The 21,383-nt window shown below is 34.8% G+C and overlaps 1 protein-coding gene across 2 annotated transcripts; it reads left to right on the top strand.

The window, feature by feature from the left end:
- Nucleotides 1-2,544: 2,544 nt before the first annotated feature.
- Nucleotides 2,545-21,248, top strand: mal (maroon-like). 2 transcript variants are annotated; one of them, XM_066391006.1, is made up of 11 exons: nucleotides 2,545-2,793; nucleotides 2,849-3,005; nucleotides 9,956-10,254; nucleotides 11,713-12,037; nucleotides 12,091-12,367; nucleotides 12,528-12,644; nucleotides 17,287-17,583; nucleotides 19,896-20,124; nucleotides 20,181-20,393; nucleotides 20,471-20,691; nucleotides 20,761-21,248. In XM_066391006.1, the coding sequence occupies exons 1-11, from the start codon at nucleotides 2,724-2,726 to the stop codon at nucleotides 20,956-20,958; spliced, it is 2,403 nt and encodes an 800-aa protein (XP_066247103.1). In that variant the 5' UTR covers nucleotides 2,545-2,723; the 3' UTR covers nucleotides 20,959-21,248. The 2 variants fall into 2 exon arrangements, with proteins under 2 accessions (XP_066247103.1, XP_066247104.1); XM_066391007.1 differs by lacking the exon at nucleotides 2,545-2,793 and having other exon boundaries at nucleotides 2,879-3,005; nucleotides 9,975-10,254; nucleotides 20,761-21,247.
- The last annotated feature ends 135 nt before the right edge of the window (nucleotides 21,249-21,383 follow it).

The following is a 21,383-nucleotide window of genomic DNA, read 5'->3' as shown; positions in this document are numbered from 1 at the left end:
CCCATGCAAATTCCCCCACGACCCGAACAGTTTTAACGATTTTATAAGAATAAAAACAACAATGGCATACGTGCGACTCCGAATATCGTCCCGGACTTGTCTCCGAGGAACATACTTAAATTGAATGTAACAATGTCGGAACACGAGTTGAATATAAAGATAAATGATCCTATCGAGCGCAAACTAGAATAATGAAAGTTTTTAATGCAAAGCTCAAACATCGTTTTGGAGACGGAGGGAAAACTATAATCGTCCTTTTTGCTTCCTTTTACACGTCTGAATCCTGGAGAAATTACACAAGAAGAGATAGAGTTTTGATGGAACTTCGCGTTAGGTCGCACCTTGGATGCGAATCTGTCTGGAATATGACACAAGAAATTGCTTGGCAGAATAGCATATCATATCAGCCAACATGGGAAAAATTCTGCAGATTCCTCCATGAACATATTCATCACATTTTAAACCACTACATGGGGTGAGAATTTTTTTTCAGTAACCGTTCGACATTGTGTGAACCTTGTTGTACCTAAACCACTTTAATAATAATTGATCTGCAAATGGGGTAATGAAAATTTTTAAAAGAATTTAAGTCATAGAAATGTTAAATTTTCCCTGCTTCCAAGCCCACTAATTCCCTAGTTGTAAACTTTGGAATAAATCCGTAAAGAGATTATGTAAGCTGTAGGCTGTAAGATGACGTAGAGAAGCTCGGGAAAAATTGTACACAGTGAGCAAAATAATATTATAGACAATTAGAGGCCCTTTTCGCTCAGGAATCCACTCCTCCGTCCATGTGGACTTCCTCCTCCTCCGCAAGGCGGCCCTTCCTCTTTGCAATCTTCCGTCTCTCGAATGGGAAAGTCCTTCTCTGAAATGGGATCCCATTCAAGAGAAGGAATTTCCTCCTGATAGAGGAAGGAGATTCCGGAAACGCTGTATCCAAGACGTGCCCATCTATTTCACGTTCCTAAGAAGGTTACAAGGATGTAATTAATTTTCCAACGTTCTCAAAAGGACGAGATGCTCTTATAAGGGCTCCAGTTACAGCCTATGTCCCAACCATCTTCCCATTGGGATATCATATGCTACAAGAGATGCCGAACCGATTAAATTAATATTATTAGGTTAAGAGCAGCGGTTGCTTAATTAGCATAAAGACATATGTGTGTGCGATCTAAATCGATTCTCCCTTAGCTATTCTAAATGGGCCGATAAATGCATGCACATGAGAATTTGCCCTGATTATGCGAAACTATTGGTTAACAGTTTAGTCTGTAGTTTGCGGAAGCTCTAACTTTTATAATATAATGAAATAACGAAAAATCTCACTGGGGATATAAAAAAATAAATAAATTGCAGAACTATTTCCTGGAACATCACCGCAAGTATCGATCCACCTCGGCTGAAACCCCTTTTTATTCAGGCTGACTAGATTAGCATTCCCAAAAACTTGACTGGCGTGAACTGAGCTAGATTAGCTTAGTACACCTAACCTGAACTAACCTAGGTTCGGACTGGAACAAGATTAACATTATTTGTACACTATGTAATGTGTTACATAACAGACATAGTGTCTATGGATTAAATTGAAAAAGAAGTGTTCATAGTATAGCCTTATAAGCCAGATAACCATCAAGGGATCAGTATTTCTGAAACTGATACACATAAACGCAATTTGGGCAGTCATCTGAGTGATTCAAGATTCTGATACATTAAGCAATAATATCAGGAAGGATGCTTTCCGAAAGAAAAATGCCCGAGATGCCAATTTTCTCAGAATAAGTCACGCCTCTGATGTGTAACTGGTTATTATTTAATGATCCATTTAATTTTCAGACAAGCTAACAATTAAACGGCGGGAAGATTGATAAGCGTAGATTAAAACAACTTAGATTTAGTGAAGTGGACGCCTGCAGAAACGTTTGGAACATATAATGATTAGCATCGTGTACCGAAGAGTCAGAAACCGAAAGTAGCGATAAACCGGATACCCAAGGATTCACCCTGATCTCATTTTATCCATTCCTCTATTACTGTTAACTTCAATTCGTCAAGAGCACAGTTTCTGGAGGTGACGCAGATTGAAAAATCTGTGCTCAATTTCACATTCTATTATCCTATTTCTTTAAAAAGAATCTTCGTTGCAAGCCATAATAATGATTAAATTTTCATAATTTATCTCCATCATCCCATTGATTTACTACTATATTCAGAACAACAAAAACGGAAAATGTACACCCTTTCCGGCCTGTATATAATGCACTTTTTGCCGATGCATGATCCCGCATATAAATGGGATCAATTAAATTCCACCATAAAAAAATAGCAAGTAGAATGGCCCATTTCAGCATTCGCGTTCTGAATTTATTAATATTCATAAAGCTAGACGTTAATGTGGTTCTAGTTCATGGACCGATGTTTACTTAAAGTAAAGAGGCTTAAGAGTAAAACGAAAATTTCAACTTAATTGCCCGATGTTCTCCTGTATAAACACTAGGAAAAATAAGGATATTTTTGTTTACTTTATCTGCGTAACTAGATTACGAAATATTGTATGAGATAGTGTAGCAAACAAACCTTGAATAATATATTTTTGTGTTCAAACAGAAACCATACATGCATGTATTAATCAATATGTGCAGGAATTTGAATTTTGTACAAAGAGAGAAAGGGTAATGCAGGATGTAAACTTAGTTTGAGAGAGTGGGTAAAGTGCATGAAATATGAGCAAAGTGAGGGTTTATTCTAGTGATCAGGAGGCTAGTATTAAAGCTGATTTTGACAGGCTGAAAGGTACATTTTCTAGTTTCTAGTTTTTTTCTTACCATACATTAGTTAAATTTCCTAGGATCCTGCTACCTGGACCATGCAGGAGCCACCTTATATTCAGAAAAGCAACTGCAGGCAATTTTCGCAGATCTGTCGAAAAACATTTACTCCAATCCCCATGCCCGCAGCACTTCTAGTGAAACCACGATTGACATCATAGATATTGTTCGTTACAGGTCAGGTGGGCATATTGCAGGCAACTTTTAATGTTAACATTAACGTTGACAAAATCATTTGGATTCAAAAATCGAAAAACTACCTAAGTACTAAAAAATCAAAGTATAAGTAACTTTACTAACAAGGAGATGCTAGGATGTTCCACTCAGGGATACGGTCCATACTTTGCAGATGTGTAAAGGAGTATGTGCGTATACAATTTCAGTTTTAAGTGCCTAAACTTTAATGATATATACTATGTCAAAAAATAATGGCAGGTTACAATATAATTCAATATCTAGTAATGCTTCGTTTATAAAATACAGGGTGTTCAACTTAAAAACAAAATGCATATTTTGAAATTTCTCGGACACTGAGATATAATCTGAAATATTATAATGAAATTTTTGTATGATTATCTCCCATCCAAAACGTCTTTAATGAAGCAAAAAATTTGACTTTGACGTAAACAGTGACGTGTGTACCAACGTACGTCTAGATACTTTCGATAAAAAAATGTTACGCCATTGTCATTTTTTAAATTAAAATGTATTTTTGAAAAGGCTGTTCAATTTGGGAGGCAAAAGTTCTCTTATGTTTTTTTCGACTGACGCACGGTTTCAGAGTAAAAAAGGAAATCATTGCATCATTCCATGTCTTAATTACATGGGTTAATTAAATTTTATTGTTTGTACAACCTGTCCATTTTGATTTATTATATATTTTTATATTTTTTAAGTATATTTTTTAGCGCCTTGAAAACAAGTATGCTAAATAATAAAAATGGACAAGTTGTATAAACAATAAATTTTAATTAACCCATGTAGTTAAGGCATGCAATGATGCAATGATTTTCTTTTTTACTCTGAAACCGTGTGTCGGTTGGAAAAAATACAAGAGAACTTTTGTCTCCCAAATTGAACAGCCTTTTCAAAAATACATTTTAATTTTAAAAAAGACAGTGGAGTACCATTTTTTTAATCAAAAGTATCTAGGCGTATGTCGAAGCAGGTGTTAGCCGTTTAGGATTAAGTGAATGTCAAATGTTTTGCTTCGTTGAAGACAGTCTAGATGGGAGATAATCACACAAAAATTTCATTACAATATTTCAAACGGTGTCCGAGAAATTCCAAAATATGCAATTTTTTTTTAAGTTTAGCACCCTGTATTTTGTAAATGAAGCATTACTGAATATTGGATTATATTACAAACTGCCATTATTTTTTGACGTACTATACATTATTAAAATTTGACTGAGACACCCTGTATAATATATCCCTAGAATATATTAATATTAAACACTAGTTCTCAAAGAACAAGGAGAACAATTATTTATGCCTATTTCAAATTTATAAAATGAAATGATACGATTTTTAGACATTTCAACTTTCATATTTTTGTGGAATTTATTAAACATTTTATTTTTATTAAACAACCAAAAAAGATAAGAATAATGTACAATTCCTAATTGTTACAAACTTTAGGATGATAAGGATTGTACAAACATACAAAACATAAAATATCTCGATACCTACTACAACATATAAACGAATAATTTTTACGTACACAGAGAATTATATATATATATATATATATAATCTTTATTTCTCAATTAAGAAATGGGCTATCGACCAATGTGGTCTTTCTGCCCGTGAAATACAACTTAAAGGTATTAAAACTAATAGAAGGGAAGAAAACAAACAATTAGACAGCCGGAAAAATGAAAAACTCACTCCATGAAGTAGTCCAGCAGGGTTTTAGAGGGGAACAGGAATCGGTGTTGTCTCGTCTGTCTTGTTAGGCAAAAGAGGCTCAGTAAAGTCCAATTGTGATGGTTGTCCCTCCATTTCGCTTCTAGATGCGTTAGTCTTTCCGTTATTTTAGTCAGTTGTGTGCGTTCATACAGGAGTTCGTTGGAAGGGTTGTGCAAGGGGTTTTGAGGGTGTCTAATTTTTGTTATTAGTCTTAGTGCAATTTGTTCTGTTACCTGTATGTGTTTTTTTGTCTTGACTGAAGCATTCGCTCTCAATATGTGTCCGTAGTCTAGTAACGGTCTGCAGATCGCTTTGTATATATTGGTTGCGGTTTTACTACTGACTCCTTTGTCCTTGTACGTAAGTCCTCTGAAATGCTTTGATCTTTTAATAACCTCCGATCTTACGTTTTGTACGTGTTTTGTAAATTTCAGTTTTTGGTCAAGTATTATACCGAGGTATTTTACTTCTTGTTTTGGTGTTGTTCTTTACAGAGAATTATTAATTCTTCAATCCGAAAACATACATCATTAACATTAGAAAATATCTATCGCTATTCACAGAGGTTTCAAGCAAACCGAGCATATTGTATCATGTTGGAAAACACAGGCGCTGATATTTGGTGGTTAATTGCTGTTTGGATTTTTCACTGTAAAATGAATTATCTGGAATAGCTTCCATTGATGATAAACTGCATGTTTATTCAACCATTTTCTAACACACCTACTCACAAAATACTTGATCACACGAAAAGCACGTCTAACGTTTACGAATGTCTTTGCACGAATTTCCGAGCAAAAGTTTCGCTTTAAATATTCTTTGGAATAAGTAAATATACGAAAAAAAGTGAGAAATTCATTAAAAAAGACGACTAACGCGAAATCCGAATCCATACTTGCAGTATTCACAACCATTGATATTTACTACTAGACTTCGCTCATTACTTTAAAAGTATTGAACTTACATGGTATGTGAGGCAATATCGAAATTTCAAACGCGTTTTCTCCTTTATTCTTTGAGAGTTAACGGCTAATATTACAGGAATATACTATACAGTGTGGAAATTTGGGATGGAACAGTCCATATAACCAAGATGCTAAACATATGCGACCAAAATCCTCGAACACCCCAATTTAGATTTTTTTTTTTGGTTTTTTTGATGATAAATTTATGTATACAGGGTAGTTCAAAAATCAGGTACGATTACCAATTTTGTTTTCTTAAATTGAAACACCTATTTTTTATTTCATTTTTAAATTCTACGCAAAATTCTAAATGTGTTTCATGTACCATGTCCTATACCTAACCGCAACAGGACTCGAGAAATTTACGATTGAACATATCAAAAAATAAAACTTTTCATTTCTTTTAAAATTTCTTTGATCCTGAAAAGAACCTATTTAATACAAAATAAAACAACAAGCAACAATTAAATTAAATATTCAAATTTGATCCCACCTACTTCTTGACAGGAAACAAGACAATTAATGAATTCCTGTTTGATATTTTGAAGCATTGCTAGAGTAATTGTTCTTATTTCATTACAGATTCTTTCTTTTAAGGTTTCAATAGTTACTGGTTGGTTAAAGTATACCTTACTTTTAAGATAACCCCATAGAAAGTAATCTAAAGGCGTGAGGTCAGGTAATCGTGCCGGCTATTCAATTGCCCCTCGTCTCCCAATCCAGCGTTCAGAAAAAATGTCATTTAAATAAGCCCTAACATTAACGTGGTAATAAGGGGCTGCTATTTTGTATTAAATCGACCCTTCTCAGGACCAAAGAAATTTTAAACCATTAGTTTTAGTTTTTGATATGTTCAATCGTTAATTTCCCGAGACTAATTGCATTAAGGTATAGGATATGGTACATGAAACATACTAAGAATTTTGCGTAGAATTCAAAAATGAAAAAAAAATAGGTGTTTTTATTTGAAAAAACAAAGTAGGTGGTCGTACCTGATTTTTGTACTACCCTGTATACATGAATTTACCATCAAAAATACCGCAAGAAAAAATGAAAATCGACATGTTTGAGGATTTTGGCCGCATACGTTTGGCATCTTAGTTATATGGATTGTTCCATCCAAAACTTCCACACTGTAGATACAGGGTGATTCACGTAACTGTTTCATTAGAAATTTTTGTGTTTGTAACTAATCTAAGTTTTTGATATTTGGGGGTTAAACTGATATAGATACACTCTACTTTTTTAAAATATTTTGAAGATTATATCACTTCCGGTTATACCGGAAGTCGAGGTCAACTTCCTTATTTCAAATGGAACACCCAGTATATTTTTGCATTTTTAGAATCTAGTGATTAAGCTGATTAAATTCTTATTAGGTACTCCTATACCTAAACCTAACCGTTTAAAAGATATTTTGGTTTAAAAGAAAAATCTTTCTAAAACACCATTTTTATAAAATTTAAAATTCTCAGCTATTATTGAAGCTGGCTTTACGAAAATTTGATGACATGTTAACTAGATATCGCAGATTAGGTTAATGTGAAAAGTTTTCATAAATATGATACAGGGTGTCCAAAAAAACTCGTAATATTTAAAGAACTTTGATAGCAAAAAAGTCGCTTATTTCAAATGAAACACCCCCTATATTTTTATATGTCTAGAATCTAAATTTAATTCTTAATCGATTATTACTAAGCATCCCTATACCTAAAATTAACGATTTTGCTCTAATTTGCGATTTTTTAATATTGTACAATAATAATTCAAAGTATCTTGGTTGGCTTTGAAAAGAACATGGCTGCTTCCTGTAAAATGCGTTAATGTGATTATCAATTTAATAAGTTCGCTCAGCAGTTTAGAATCATGAACTTTAATAATGCTTATTCTATGCCAAATCTTTTAAATTTGTTCTTTATTCATGGAGAATGTAACAAAGTTTTGGAGAGAATTTGCCGTATATTCAACGAAAGATATCCACATCTTCCGAAAATCACAAAGAACAAATTTAGGATATTGGGATCAAATTTTTTAAGACGTGGAAAGTCGAAACTAAAATATCTTATTCTAGTCCCATCATAAATAAAAAAATAATAAATAAAAACAAATAAAATTAAATTAAAATAAATGTTTAGTATGACCCCTATTAACTTCTAAACATTTCAAAATTCTTTTTTAATCTTCATGTTGTGTCTCTTTATTAATTATAATGGGGTGAAGATCTTCAAAAGCTTCTCGAATTCTATCACAAAGATTTTGTTTACTTTCTATGGAAACTTCATAAACCCGAGATTTTATATGACTCCATAAAAGTAAATCTAGGGACATCAAGTCGAGTGATCTTGGCGGCCATTTCCATGGTCCGTTACATTCGATTCACCGGTCTTCAAATGTCCGATTCGTCTTTTCATAAACTTCATGGGAAGAGTGAGCCGGTGCATCGTCCATTTACGGTACCAAATAGTCTGTAGCATATTAAGAGGTAAAGTGTCTAAAAAGTCGGAGACAATACCTCTTAATATATCTAAATATTTTAAATTGTTCAAATTTTCATTGTAAATAAAATATCTTGCTTCATTACTCATAATCATGGCAAACACGTTAACACTAAAATTATCTTGATGACGGGCCTCTTTGAATATTCGAGGATTTTTTTCTGCCCAATAATGAAGATTTTTTCTGTTTATAAACCCCCCTTTTGTGAATTTTGCTTCATCTGTCCATATAATATTTGACAAAAATGATAGGTCTTCCTGAATATGAACAAGCATAAATTCACAAAATTTACTTCTTCTAACTTCGTCTCCCGGTTTAAATGACTGTACAATTTTATAAGAATAAGGATGCATTCTATGTTTCTTTAGAATCCTCTGAATTGATGAATATGATAAATCTTTAAAAATCATTAATGGAAGATCAACAATTGCTATCATTAATAACAATAAAAGTACAAACCTAAATCATTAGAAGCAGTTCAAATAGAAAAATTCGAATTTATATTAAAATATCCTAAAACGGTGATTTCATTGTCTTCGTTATTTATTATGGGTCTAGAATAAGACTTTTCAGTTTTGACTTTTCCACGTCTTAAAAAATTTGATCCCAATATCCTAAATTTGTTCTTTGTGATTTTTGGAAGATGCGAATATCTTTCATTGAATGTACGGCAAGTTCTCTCCAAAACTTTGTTACATTCTCCATGAATAAAGAACAAATTTAAAAGATTTGGCATAGAATAAGCATTATTAAAGTTCATGATTCTAAACTGCTGAGCGAACTTATTAAATTGATAATCACATTAACGCATTTTACAGGAAGCAGCCATGTTCTTTTCAAAGCCAACCAAGATACTTTGAATTATTATTGTACAATATTAAAAAATCGCAAATTAGAGCAAAATCGTTAATTTTAGGTATAGGGATGCTTAGTAATAATCGATTAAGAATTAAATTTAGATTCTAGACATATAAAAATATAGGGGGTGTTTCATTTGAAATAAGCGACTTTTTTGCTATCAAAGTTCTTTAAATATTACGTGTTTTTTGGACACCCTGTATGATATTTATGAAAACTTTTCACATTAACCTAATCTGCCATATCTAGTTAACATGTCAGCAAATTTTCGTAAAGCCAGCTTCAATAATAATTGAGAATTTTAAATTTTATATTAGAAATGGTGTTTTATAAATATTTTTCTTTTAAACCAAAATATCTTTTAAACGGTTAGGTTTAGATATAGGAGCACTTAATAAGAATTTAATCAGCTTAATTCCTAGATTCCAAAAATGCAAAAATATAGTGGGTGTTCCATTTGAAATAAGGAAGTTTACCTCGACTTCCGGTATAACCGGAAGTGATATGACCTTCAAAATATTTTTAAAAAGTGGAGTGTATCTATATCAGTTTAACCCCCAAATATCAAAAACTTAGATTAGTTACAAACACAAAAGTTTCCAATGAAACAGTTGCGTGAATCACCCTGTATACTCCTTTACACATCTACAAAGTATGGACCGTATCCCTGAGTGGAACACCTTAGCGTCTCCTTGTAAGAGAATAATTTTCATAGAGAGGAAGAAATATATTACTCAAATGATTAGTTTCCTATCGATTTCCATGAAAATTATCTTCTAAACAAAGTTCATAGCGCTTTGACTTTTTGGCCCTAAAAGTTTTACTTCTAGATGAAATTTTCGGGACTTTGACTCTTAGACACTTAACAGAAGCTTTATTAAATTGAATTATTTCCAGGATTCTCAAGTTCTTCAAGGCTTCTCCTGAAGAATACTCGGTGATTTTTACATCAGGCGCAACCCAATCACTGAAACTAATAGCAGAAAGCTTTAGTTTTCATGGAGGTTCTCTAGTTTATTTGGAAGACAACCATACATCAGTGTTGGGAATGAGGAGTTTCGCTCCCAACTCCCACGAACTGAAAGTTAGGGATGCCTTTAATATTTTATCGGGAAACCCCGATGTGAAAAAGCGGGATTGCGACGAGAAGGGGGAAAATTGCCTTTTTGTATATCCGGCCCAGAGCAATTTCGCAGGTAATCTCATTTCACGAAGTTTCCGAATCAATTAGTTAGTGGAAGATTAGGTATTAGGTGAGGGGTTAAAGAGGTGGGTTGTGTTTAAATGGCTGTTAAACTTGTAAATACTTTGTCAGCTTTCGTTTTAAGGACAAGATTTTGTGCTAAAAAGCAAAAGGGTGGTTTAAGCTTGGTCTAATGGAAAATATTATTGCGGTTTTGAGATCAAACGTTAACAAAGTTTCTTGCAGAGAACTTGATTGATTTATGAACAAATTTGTGGCCTATTGCTGCTAAAAAAACACACCTACCTTCTGTATGAAACTTTTAAGATAACTAACTTTAAAGTGCAAATTGCTGTAGTTTTGAAAGGTTTTTGAGTGAGTGTGTGGATATGATTTATTTCCTTCTACTAAAAATTGTAACATATTTCCGAAGAGAAAACTTATTTTAAAGTATTTTATATTACAAGAAAAAGAAAAAACTTACTTAGTTGCTCTTGATTCCTGTGCATGGAAGGGACACGATAAATACAGGATATCCCTTTCTGGAGCTCAAGACAGGGATCCCGATGACCACAAAAAATATGAGGTCGGTTTATTTCGATTACATTGATGCAGAACATGTTAAGGTTCAGTCTTGCAGTTTGGCGCAATGCCCTTTTTTTGTAGAGTCTCTTGAAAATAACAAAATAAGAAATAATTAAATTTAAAAAATTACAAGAAATGTTTAAAGAGTTCACCTACTACGTCTAAGCACAACTCTCTATCTGTTCTTAAATTCTGCATTGATAACAAAACGTCCTTTTTTCTTATGTTGGTCCTTAAAGTTATGATTTTCTGCCGCCGCACTTCCTTAATATCGTTGCGTACACATTTATAAATCAGGTCTTTTATAGTTCCATTTAAATAATAATCTGATGGAAAAAGATCTGGCGAGCGTGCCGGCCAACATACGTCTGTCTCCATTGTTTGAAATAATTCCACCAGAAAGTATTTCAGATAAATAATCAGCTACTCTTCCAGCGTTATGGCCGAAAACTCTTATTGGAACCAAAGGTTAGTTTAGGATAGGGCAATCAATTTCTTTTGCTATAACCCTTGTCGAAGTAGGCGAATTATCTTGAATATAATGGAGAATTAAATTAGTTAAATATTATTATTTTGTGTTTGGAAAGCCCTTTATAATTTGTTACTTATATCAAGTTTAAACACACAAAATTGCATGTATCAATATATTTTTAAGATACGTTTCTGCAACAAACCTCAACTAATCCTCTATTAGCGGCGTTTATCACACCAGCTGCAGCTAATAAGCTTTTTACCGATTTAAAGTTTGAAATTCGCATCAAAACTTCCTCGTGCAGCTAATTATAAAGTGTACTTGTCAGTGAGTAATTACTAATTAGGTTAGCGCGTCATACAAAGTTCTTATAATTAGGTACGTTATATATTTAGTTTAGCACGCGTGTTCTAGGCACAAAATTTCCTCTTTCCTGGATAGAGGCTGTCAAAGATGGGGCTTTAAACCGGCCTGAAAGGAAGTCATCTAACAGATGGTATTGTTTACTAGATGCGGCTTGTTTTGCTGCTACTAATAACCTGGATTTGGGCAAATTTAAGCCAGATTTTGTCGCCATATCTTTTTATAAGCTGTTTGGCTATCCTACTGGTCTGGGAGCTATCCTGGTGAGGCGGACCAGTGAGGATGTTTTGGTAAAGAAGTATTATGGAGGAGGTACAGTATTTATGGCTTTGTCTTCTGAGGATGTAATGATTCCCAGAGTGAACATTCACGAACGGTACTATTGGACTATTAAATACAAAAAGCATCCCATCAAAACAATTTCTTCAGGTTTGAAGATGGCACAATCCCGTTCCTTTCAATCGTGAGTCTGTTGCACGGTTTCGAAGCTTTAAACCGCCTTCAACTGACTCAAACTCTAATATCCAAACATACCTTTAACTTGGGCAAATATATTTTCGAAAGATTATCCGAAATGTGCCATTCCAATGGCTCCATTGTGGCAGTATTGTATCATGATTCGATGTTTGAAAGTATAGATACACAGGGGGGAATCGTAAACTTCAATTTGAAGAGGTCCAATGGGGATTATGTCGGATACGCAGAGGTAACTTATTGATAGTTAAGTTTTTTTCTTATTTAAGTCCTGGCAATTTAACCGTAAAGATATTTTTTATGGCTCTACTTCGATTTTATCATTTCTATGGGAAATATCTCATCGGAAAGCTCATCATCTGAGTTTGATACAAGGGCGTTTCCCATTTTAGGTCCTGCACATAGCAAATCTTCACGGCATCCAACTGAGAACTGGTTGTTTCTGCAATCCTGGAGCTTGTCACAAATTTCTTAAGATAACTTCCAGTGCAGTTAGGAAGCATTTTGAGGTATGTTGAATATGAAGTGTACAATTCTTCTAAAAGTAGTGGTAAATTTTGATTTTTTCGCCTCAAATATATATTTCTTCAATCAGTTTTGCTTCTAGCACAATATTTCTCTACTGAACGACAATTTAATATGGTCGAAAGCAAACGTTTTGCTTGTGTCAGGACACACGTCAATCCCCTGCGGGTCTATCGGATTTGCATCCATTTTCATCCTCTTCATCTCCGTGTTATATACGAGCCGATTTATGACCCTTTCGAAAACAGCACGTACAGTCTTCTTTCGAGGAATAAAATGCTGGACTGGCTGACATGGGACTCGTATAAAATATATCATATTACCTACCTATCTCTCTACCTTATACAATATTAGGTTTCTCCTTTAAGGCTTACTGGACACCAAAGAATTTGAAATTCAAACTTTTTTCCAAACGTGCTTTCTATACCTCGACGATTGAATTTTGTTGGGGATTCAGAGGAGAATGTTAAACATTTCAGATTTTGAGCCGGAAATTACTTTGAATCTCGACATTTCAAGTTTGTTATTTTTAGAGTTTATGCCGAAAAAAAATTACTTTTTAATTAAACTCCTGATATTTCAATTTTTTCTTTGCCAACTGAGCTGTTTTCGCCGGAGTTAACTAGCAAGATGATTCTAACAGGCCCACTTAATAGTTTAAGCATGAAACCAGTAATTTTACATGAAATAAGCTGGAAATGTTATACCATAGAAACGACTAAAACAAACCAACCTGAACCCAAGAGGAATGAAGTTTCAGGTTAGTTCTGCATGTTTTCACGAAATTAATAGTCCTCTAATCCTGAAAACCGATCCTTAATAATATGAAATTATTGTGGGCGCAGACTAGCGCGTGGTTATCGCTGTAGATGTTGAGGTTCCTTCGATAAACGAAAACCACGAAAACAACAATTTGGTTTACGAAAGTGGACTGTATTAAATTTCACTTATATAAATAATGGTAAAGTATTGGTCTAAGTATGAAGTGGGAGTTTGCTTAGTTGGGAAGATTACGAGTTACGTTTACGATCACATGTCTAGAGCGAGCACTGGTCAAAGAGAGCAAAATTACTGCGATCATCCCTTAAGTACTAAACCCCAGGAACTCCACCCAGGGGCGCACCAATACCAGACGCCATTGCGGGCAATGGTCGCGCCTAAGGTCATAAAATCGCCGCCATCTGGCAAATACCTATACAAGTCGCTTTCATTGAAGTATTGCGATCCGCCGAATTGCGTATCGCGGCAAAGGTCCAATTTAGAAAGCTTCCTTTGACTAGTAGCGTATTTCCCAGCCATAAAGAGCCCTTCGATATGGCCTGATGGGTACGATGGTCTGACGCCCAGATGGAATCCTTCAAATACGTATCGATGCCCATGGGCGTAACTTAAGGGATGAAAGTACAAAACAAATTAACTAAGCAAACTACGCCAAGAAACAATAACCTAAAGTCCTTAACAGTAGACGACTGGTCGACACCGTCTGAAAACTTTTTTTTTATTTTTGGAGGTATGGGCAAGCCATAGGGAACATTTTGAAATAAAAATACATAAGTGTAACCGATAAAAAAGCATTCGAGGAGTGAGGAAAAATGAAGGAAATTTTTGAGTTTTGAGCATCAACCATGTTACCCCCATCAAACAATCAAAACGCGTAGGAAATAATTCAAATCCGCCTGATTAAAAAAGAATCTATCTTGAGTACCTATACACTATACATTGTTGTAACGTATCCGGGTCAAAATTCGCTATTTGCATATTCATGCAGAAATCTAAATACAGCTACAACGGTGGAAATTTGCAAATCAAAATCCATTGGAACCTCCTAACCAAATTAAAAACTAAGGTACTTGTGATCATACTGATCAGTTCCGATTCCAAGGGCAACTTTCACACTTCCTTGCTATGGAAAATTTAATTCGTCTCTATTAATTCGGCACCCCGAAATTTTGTATGCATTAGAGTTCAACTATGCAACCTAAAATTTAAAATGTTTATATGTATCCTCAATAGAGGGTGTTATTTAAGGACGTGACCAAACTTCAAGGGGTGATTTTTTGAGTGATTCTATTATAAAATAAAACGTTTATATAAACATAAATCCGATAATGCTTTATTTTCAAGATAAAGGATGTTGAACTTTTCTTAAAAAATCATTTTTCTGTAAAAATCTTAATAATTTTTTAGCCGATTTTGTTGAAATTTGGCAGTGTTATTTATGGTTATTTGTGCGTCGCTGACTTTATTAAAATTTTTTTTAAATGTTCGCATTATGCAGTCATGGCTACCCCAATCAACAGATTTAAATCCATTTGATTTTTTACTTTGAGGGCATGTACAATTCTTCGTCTATAGATCTCCGGCGAACACTGAAGAAGAATTAATCCAACGGGTACAGGACTCACATTAAAGTTGAAGGAGAACATTTTCAGTAATTATTGTAAATTTCGTATTACTAATTGTTAAATGTTTTTTTTATTTAAAAAAATTGCGTATCATTTACTTAAGTGTAGTTTTAATAAAGTGTTTGTCTTGCCTGATTTTTCTTAAATTTTCAGCGTTACCCCTCTACACATCATTAGCAAAAAGAGACAAATAAATTCTAGCCTAAAAGATTCCTTTGTACTACATTAAAAATTGTCATCAAGTTTCAATGTCATATTAGTTTGCGTTTTCTTGTTATTTAGGAATTCTTTTTTAATATGTAACGTTTTTTTAAAACATACACTCTGTGACATTCTTGACCACATCCTCATCACCATACGAAGCATCACCAAACCTATGTTTATATAAATTTTTGTTCTTAGAGTCACTCAAACAGTCACCCCTTGAAGTTTGGTCATGTACTTAAATAAAACCCTGTATATGAGGTATCATTAATATATGAGACACTGTACCTAAGTATAGTATATACGAGTATACTATTTGCTTCAATGAAAGTAGGAGTATTAGCCATAAAAAAATTTTTTTTGTTAATCTCCTAAAATTTCTTTATGACCTACTTACAGTGTGTTTATTTAAACTTTACTAATTTCAGAGTTATTTACATTAAAATAATGAGTTTTAAACGCTCTTTAATATCAAGTACATATCGAGATAGGGTGTCATTTAAGATTCTGAAGTTCGGGTGGCTGGAGGTGAAGAGGTGAGCGTAATATTAACACTGCTGCTGCTTAAAATGTATCCTTCTCTTTACGACCTTTGAGAGCCCCACAAACAGCATTTACGTACCTCTTTTTGTTCTAAACTTACTGGGATGGTAAACTTTTAAAAGAACACACTGTATGTTTTATTACAATAAATGGAATAGTTGAAAAGCAGATTTACGTGCAAATTTCAATTTCCTAATTTTTACTCTTTCATATTGGTTTCTGCTTTATCTTTTTTATCCTCTTTTTGTTGACAACGTTTTTGAAATTTAGTTTATATAATGAATACATTTATTAATAGAAGAGCTTAAAGTGTTTATTGGCCATGGAATTAAACAAAAACAATCGGGGTTTATAGCAACACAAAAACAAACGTGACAATTAAATACCAATTTATATATTAAAATATTAATAACTTAATTTATATACACACAGTTTGTTAAATACTCCATTAGTTAGGTGCCAAATAGTCAAACATTTCACATCAAAGCTACCATAAATTTGTCACTGTAATTGGAACAGATTCAAATAATATTAATAATTCTACGAAAAATCCTATTCTAGTAAATATCAAAAATTACAACAAGGCTACTTTCAATTTAACAACTTTTTTAGTTCCGGAAGATGAATCAAAGCCAAACATAATGTAAAATTTGCGTACTTACGACCGTGCAAAATGTGGCTTTACAGTCACTCTGTCCAGAAATGGGTAAGTTTTTTTGTCCGTTTATTCGATATGTTGACTTCCACTCACATTTTCCAACCGAACCTAATTTTTTGCTTCAAAATGGCTCAATTATCCATTCTATGCTCTATCGACCTGCAATAATCAATTGCATGCAATAGGAGGGCTGCAAAACAGATGCTTGCAAATTTCTATTTTGAAATTTAATTACTTTCTGCATATTGCTTCTTCTGCCTAAAAGCTAAGAAGTTCAAACTTATTCCCGAATTTCCTATTCACATGCAGTACCCGAATGATTGACTCCACTTTACATATTGCATATTACATATTGCATATTACAAGAGGCGTTTTCTAGCCCTAAGTTACAAGGTTTCTTTTATTCTATATTTCCACGCTAACCGAAATAAAAATACGGGCTCTGGGGGACATCAAACACTAGCTGGTAAGTTCCTATATTGTCACGTTTATTGACTGTAAACTTCAAAAGTAAAGAAACATCTCGTTTTCAGTAAATGGCCGGACATACATTACTTTCCACTCTTGCAGTTTAAAAGTTTTTATATTATAGAATCAAAAGGGCGATATAGTGTTTACTACCGTCTCTTTTACAGTAAAAAGTTTCGGAGTTTCTTGCTACGGTGACAAGTTAGCTATTTTGTTTCTTCGGGAAAGTTTTGTGCTTAGACCCTGCGAAATCCCTTGACGCTAATCGTAGCTACACATTATTTTTCCAGAAAAGATGTTCGGGGCCGATAACATTTTTCCGCTACCAAATGATTTTTTTTCTTGTAGGCAGGTCACGTGTGTGGCGACCAACACGATTTAGTTGATGGCTATCCAACTGGATCAGTGCGCATTTCATTTGGTTATATGTCGACGTTTGAAGAGGCAGACAAATTCCTTCGAATGATTGAAACTTGTTTTGTAACATTACCTCTAGTTAGAAGGAAACAAGCGAAGCACGGGAGAGAGGACCAGCGATTTAATAGGAGAGCCAGAGCCATTGAGGAGGACGTAAAGGCTAAAAGGCATTCGGAAAAAGAAAAAGGTTTCCTTCACCATGAACTGCTGCCAGCGCAAAGCCATTCGGTAAGTTTTAATTTGCTGTATATCAGATCAAAAAGGCCATTTATTAATATATTGCACAGTAATATTTTTAGAATTGAGTAATAAATTAATAACGAAACGGCGACATTTGTACTGTTCATTTGAATTTAGGTACGTGAATTACGGCAGTCGCTAATGTTCGTTGTAAAAACGGGAGTTCGGCGATGCGTGCTCTATCTGGCTAGTTAAATTACCTACTAATTCAACAACGATATTAAATTTATTTAAATGTAAATGTGTAATTTAAATTTTACAGTATTCATCATAGGTTGAATGCTTTTGTATTATGAAAGTTAAATATCCAGAAAATGGACTAGATCTATTATTCTAACTATCGGAGGCCTGCTCGAGCCGGCGGGTATGAAGCTTTGAGGTCTGTTAACTGACCATTGCCAAAGCAACTAGTATTCACCGCGAGATATGCCTTTCTCCATATTTAAGGCTTGAAGGGCAATTTGATAAGTTGCGGCGAAGACATTTCAATGAAAAATTGTTTTTTGGGTGGACACCCTAGAGTAAGGCGGTACAGGTCCTAGGCGTAGATTTAGGTGTAGTTATACCTAGGAACGCCTTACTTGTGAGGTGAATGAGAACTATCCCTGCCGACTGTAGGATATGTGCTGAAAATTTAACATAATGCAAGCCAAAATAAGAGGAGACGGTGTTAAACTGGAGTAAAGATAAAAAGTGGCACCAGGCTCAACGACAAAGCGGCAATCAGGCTCCGATAGCTGTAGAAGAGCAATAGGCCAAAAAGTATAAAAAATGGCATAATAATGGTAGATTAATTCATTCACACGCAATACGAGAATAGCTGGGTAGCTGCCAAAATTTATATCCTACTAGAACAGGTTTTATTTTCCGATATGCGGGTAGATTTCGCCCCCTCACGAAGTTGTTAGCTACGACATTAACAGGATGTCTTAGAAGAGGTCCTGGCACAAACTTAAGAATGAACTTAAGATGTAATAAAATTGTACGCAATTAATCTGCTTTAATGTCATGAAACGTCTGCCAGGATATGAGAAATTAAGGAAAGTTCTGGAAAGGGTAAATCCGTTAATAGTTTAAAAATTAGTATATACTGCGTGAAAGCAGAAAATTCATATGGAAAAATAAACTTCTGAAGGTGACCTAATTTTATAATATCTTTATTGTTTGAGTTGCACGGCCTACTTATAGAACTTTACGGCGCTTATTTGGGTTTTGGGAGTCTGGCGGGGAGGGGGATTGCTCGTAGGAGGTTTGAAACTAAAGTTTGTTTAAAGTTTAGACTTTCCCTCTGAGGTCGATCGGACAAGGGACCGGAGCAGTGTGAAAGTCGAAATTTGACGGTTTTAAAAACATACTTTCCTACAAATAGTCAGATTGGCACGGCGACGTTTTAAACCTGCCAAAGCTTGGCCCAGGAGTAGAAGGCAGAAGTGTGGGCTACTACTGCCCTTTGGTTGTATACGATTCAGTCCAAGCAAATGAAAGAGAAATCCCAAAGATTTAAAGTTTTTTTCGATGTTTTATGAGGTCCGCGTAGGGGCAAAATAGCTGCCTTTCTCGGAGACCTGCCCGGTGGCATCCAAAAAGGCATCGTCCAGACTGCCTTCGCCGTATATAAGTTTCCCGAGGGTGTTCGTAAGGCTAAAGGGTACATATGTGGGCTGAAAATTTCAACATGAAAATCAATTTAATTTTAAACGTGGCTTCGTCCATCGCGGGTCACGAGACGCCGGAAAAAATTCGCTTTCGCTGTGGTTGCATGGACCTTGGAAAAAGGAAGAAAATCTTATATGGGGGGGGGGGGGGAGGCTTTGTACGGCTCTTATACTAAGGAAGTTATTCACTTTTCAGGCCCGCTCGTGGTTTAAGTTTATAATTTTTAACGTTTACGTAATAGACAATGAATGTAAACAACCGTTTGTGGTCACTTCACTCTGTACCTCTCTAACTCCCGTACTCCCCGATTAATTACCATCTAAATAATACACCAAAGAAAGGTATGCATCGTATTATATTAAAAAATATTGTCAAAGTAGAAAATTCACTCTTATCTTATAAAAGTAATCTCAAAAGATTGCATCCATCCATAGACGATTACACAGTGTTGGATAATGTTATAATTAACATAACACATTTCCCACAATCGGTTTATTCTTTTCGTCCTTTCTAAAAAGCAAATCCTGAATCTAACTCCATCCGGGTTTATCTAGCCTCTTACTCGATTCTTGCCCTATAACAAAACCCACACTCTTGTTCAATCGAAGACCGCCAACAGCTTATCTATGCTACTTACTTTACAGGAAACAACCGGCGAACTAGTCAAGATTTACCTTTATCCTGTGAAATCTTGCGGAGCCTTGGAAGTAACACAATCTTGGAAATTGACCGACATCGGCCTGGAATACGACAGACGATGGATGATCGTTAACGCCTCGGGCTCGTGTGTCTCACAGAAGCAAATAAAAACTCTTTGTACTTTAAAGCCCACTTTAGATTTCGTCTCGAAAACCTTGATTCTTAAGATTAATGGCAAGTCAGAACAGTTCGTTGAGTAAAAACTGTATTAAGAAAATTGTTGGATACAGGATCTGAGATGGCAGTACCGCTGGAACTTGCCGAAGAGGATTTTTCAGAGGGCTATTTTTGCAACAGCAAAGTATGCGGAGATAAAGTGCAGGGTTTTGATTGCGGAAATAAAGTTGCGGAATGGCTCTCGGATAATTTGGAACATCCAGGCCTGAGGCTGCTACGGCAATGCGACTTTACCCCCACCACATCCGGACGCAATACCATAAAAGGTAATTTCCAAGATTAATGATTCTTCTACTTAATTACAAAAACAGTTCTAATAACAATAACTTTTGTCTGCACACAGGGGAGCAAACGCTGTTGTCTTTGGCAAACAAAGCCGAATATTTGCTCGTAAACTTAGCGACTGTTCGGTGGCTCAGGGAGCGCATTCCACAAGAAGACGTATTGTGTCATTCTCTGGAATCCGTCCTGCTACGATTTAGAGCGAATTTCGTAGTCGATTTCACGGAGCCTTTTGTGGAAAACGACTTGGCAATTCTTCTTTTTAACGACGTAACGTTTAAAGTAAGTATTCAGTGGCGTCCAACAGTCGTAACAGGGTTTCTAGGCTATTCACCACCAAGTTTCTGGCAGTTTTCAGGCCATTGTGTAAGGTGTCAGATGATATGCATCGACCAACAAACAGGAGAAACGTCGAAAGAGCCTTTGCAGACGTTGTCCAGGGAAATGCAAGGAAAGATGCGATTTGGAATTTATTTGAACAGGTGTCATATAGAGATTGACCGTTTTATCCAGGTGGGATCCCTGGTCCAGGGATTTCGTAACTGCTGATAAGATATTTTTAAGTATGATTAATGTTACGTTGCTGGCCAAAAAGCTGCATTAATATTTAAAAAAATCCCAGTAGATTGGTATTCTGGAATAAAATAGAAAAATATCAAAAACAAATATATTTTTATTCAATGTTTACGTGTATATTCACTCCCTAAAATTCAGCACATTTGGGACATCGCTCCCGAAAATAAAGGCAAAAGCCCCATTCAGTAAATTCAACAGTTGTGCAACAGCTGTGTGTTAGGATATGTAACCTTGAAAAATATTTATATGTTGTTTTGAGTTTCAAACATGTGGTTAACATGCGATTTTCTAACGCACGAGTAAAGCGATATTAAAGGCAGCTGGAATGGAGCATAATTTTTATCAAAATGGTTAAATTATTATATATATTAGGGGACAATTAAGCTGTCCCTACGATT

This window comes from Euwallacea similis, chromosome 6 (assembly GCF_039881205.1).
Source record: "Euwallacea similis isolate ESF13 chromosome 6, ESF131.1, whole genome shotgun sequence".
NCBI lineage: Eukaryota > Metazoa > Arthropoda > Insecta > Coleoptera > Curculionidae > Euwallacea > Euwallacea similis.
Note: the sequence above shows the minus strand (reverse complement) of the source record. Positions and strands in the feature narration are given on the sequence as shown.

What these genes read in the sequence shown, in the direction of transcription:
- mal (XM_066391006.1), top strand. Translation starts at nt 2,724, where the DNA reads ATGAGCAAAGTGAGGGTTTATTCTAGTGATCAGGAGGCTAGTATTAAA. An exon ending in ATTATGTCGGATACGCAGAG is followed by an intron (nt 12,368 to 12,527) that starts GTAACTTATTGA and finishes TTCCCATTTTAG; the next exon opens with GTCCTGCACATAGCAAATCT. An exon ending in TGCCAGCGCAAAGCCATTCG is followed by an intron (nt 17,584 to 19,895) that starts GTAAGTTTTAAT and finishes CTTACTTTACAG; the next exon opens with GAAACAACCGGCGAACTAGT.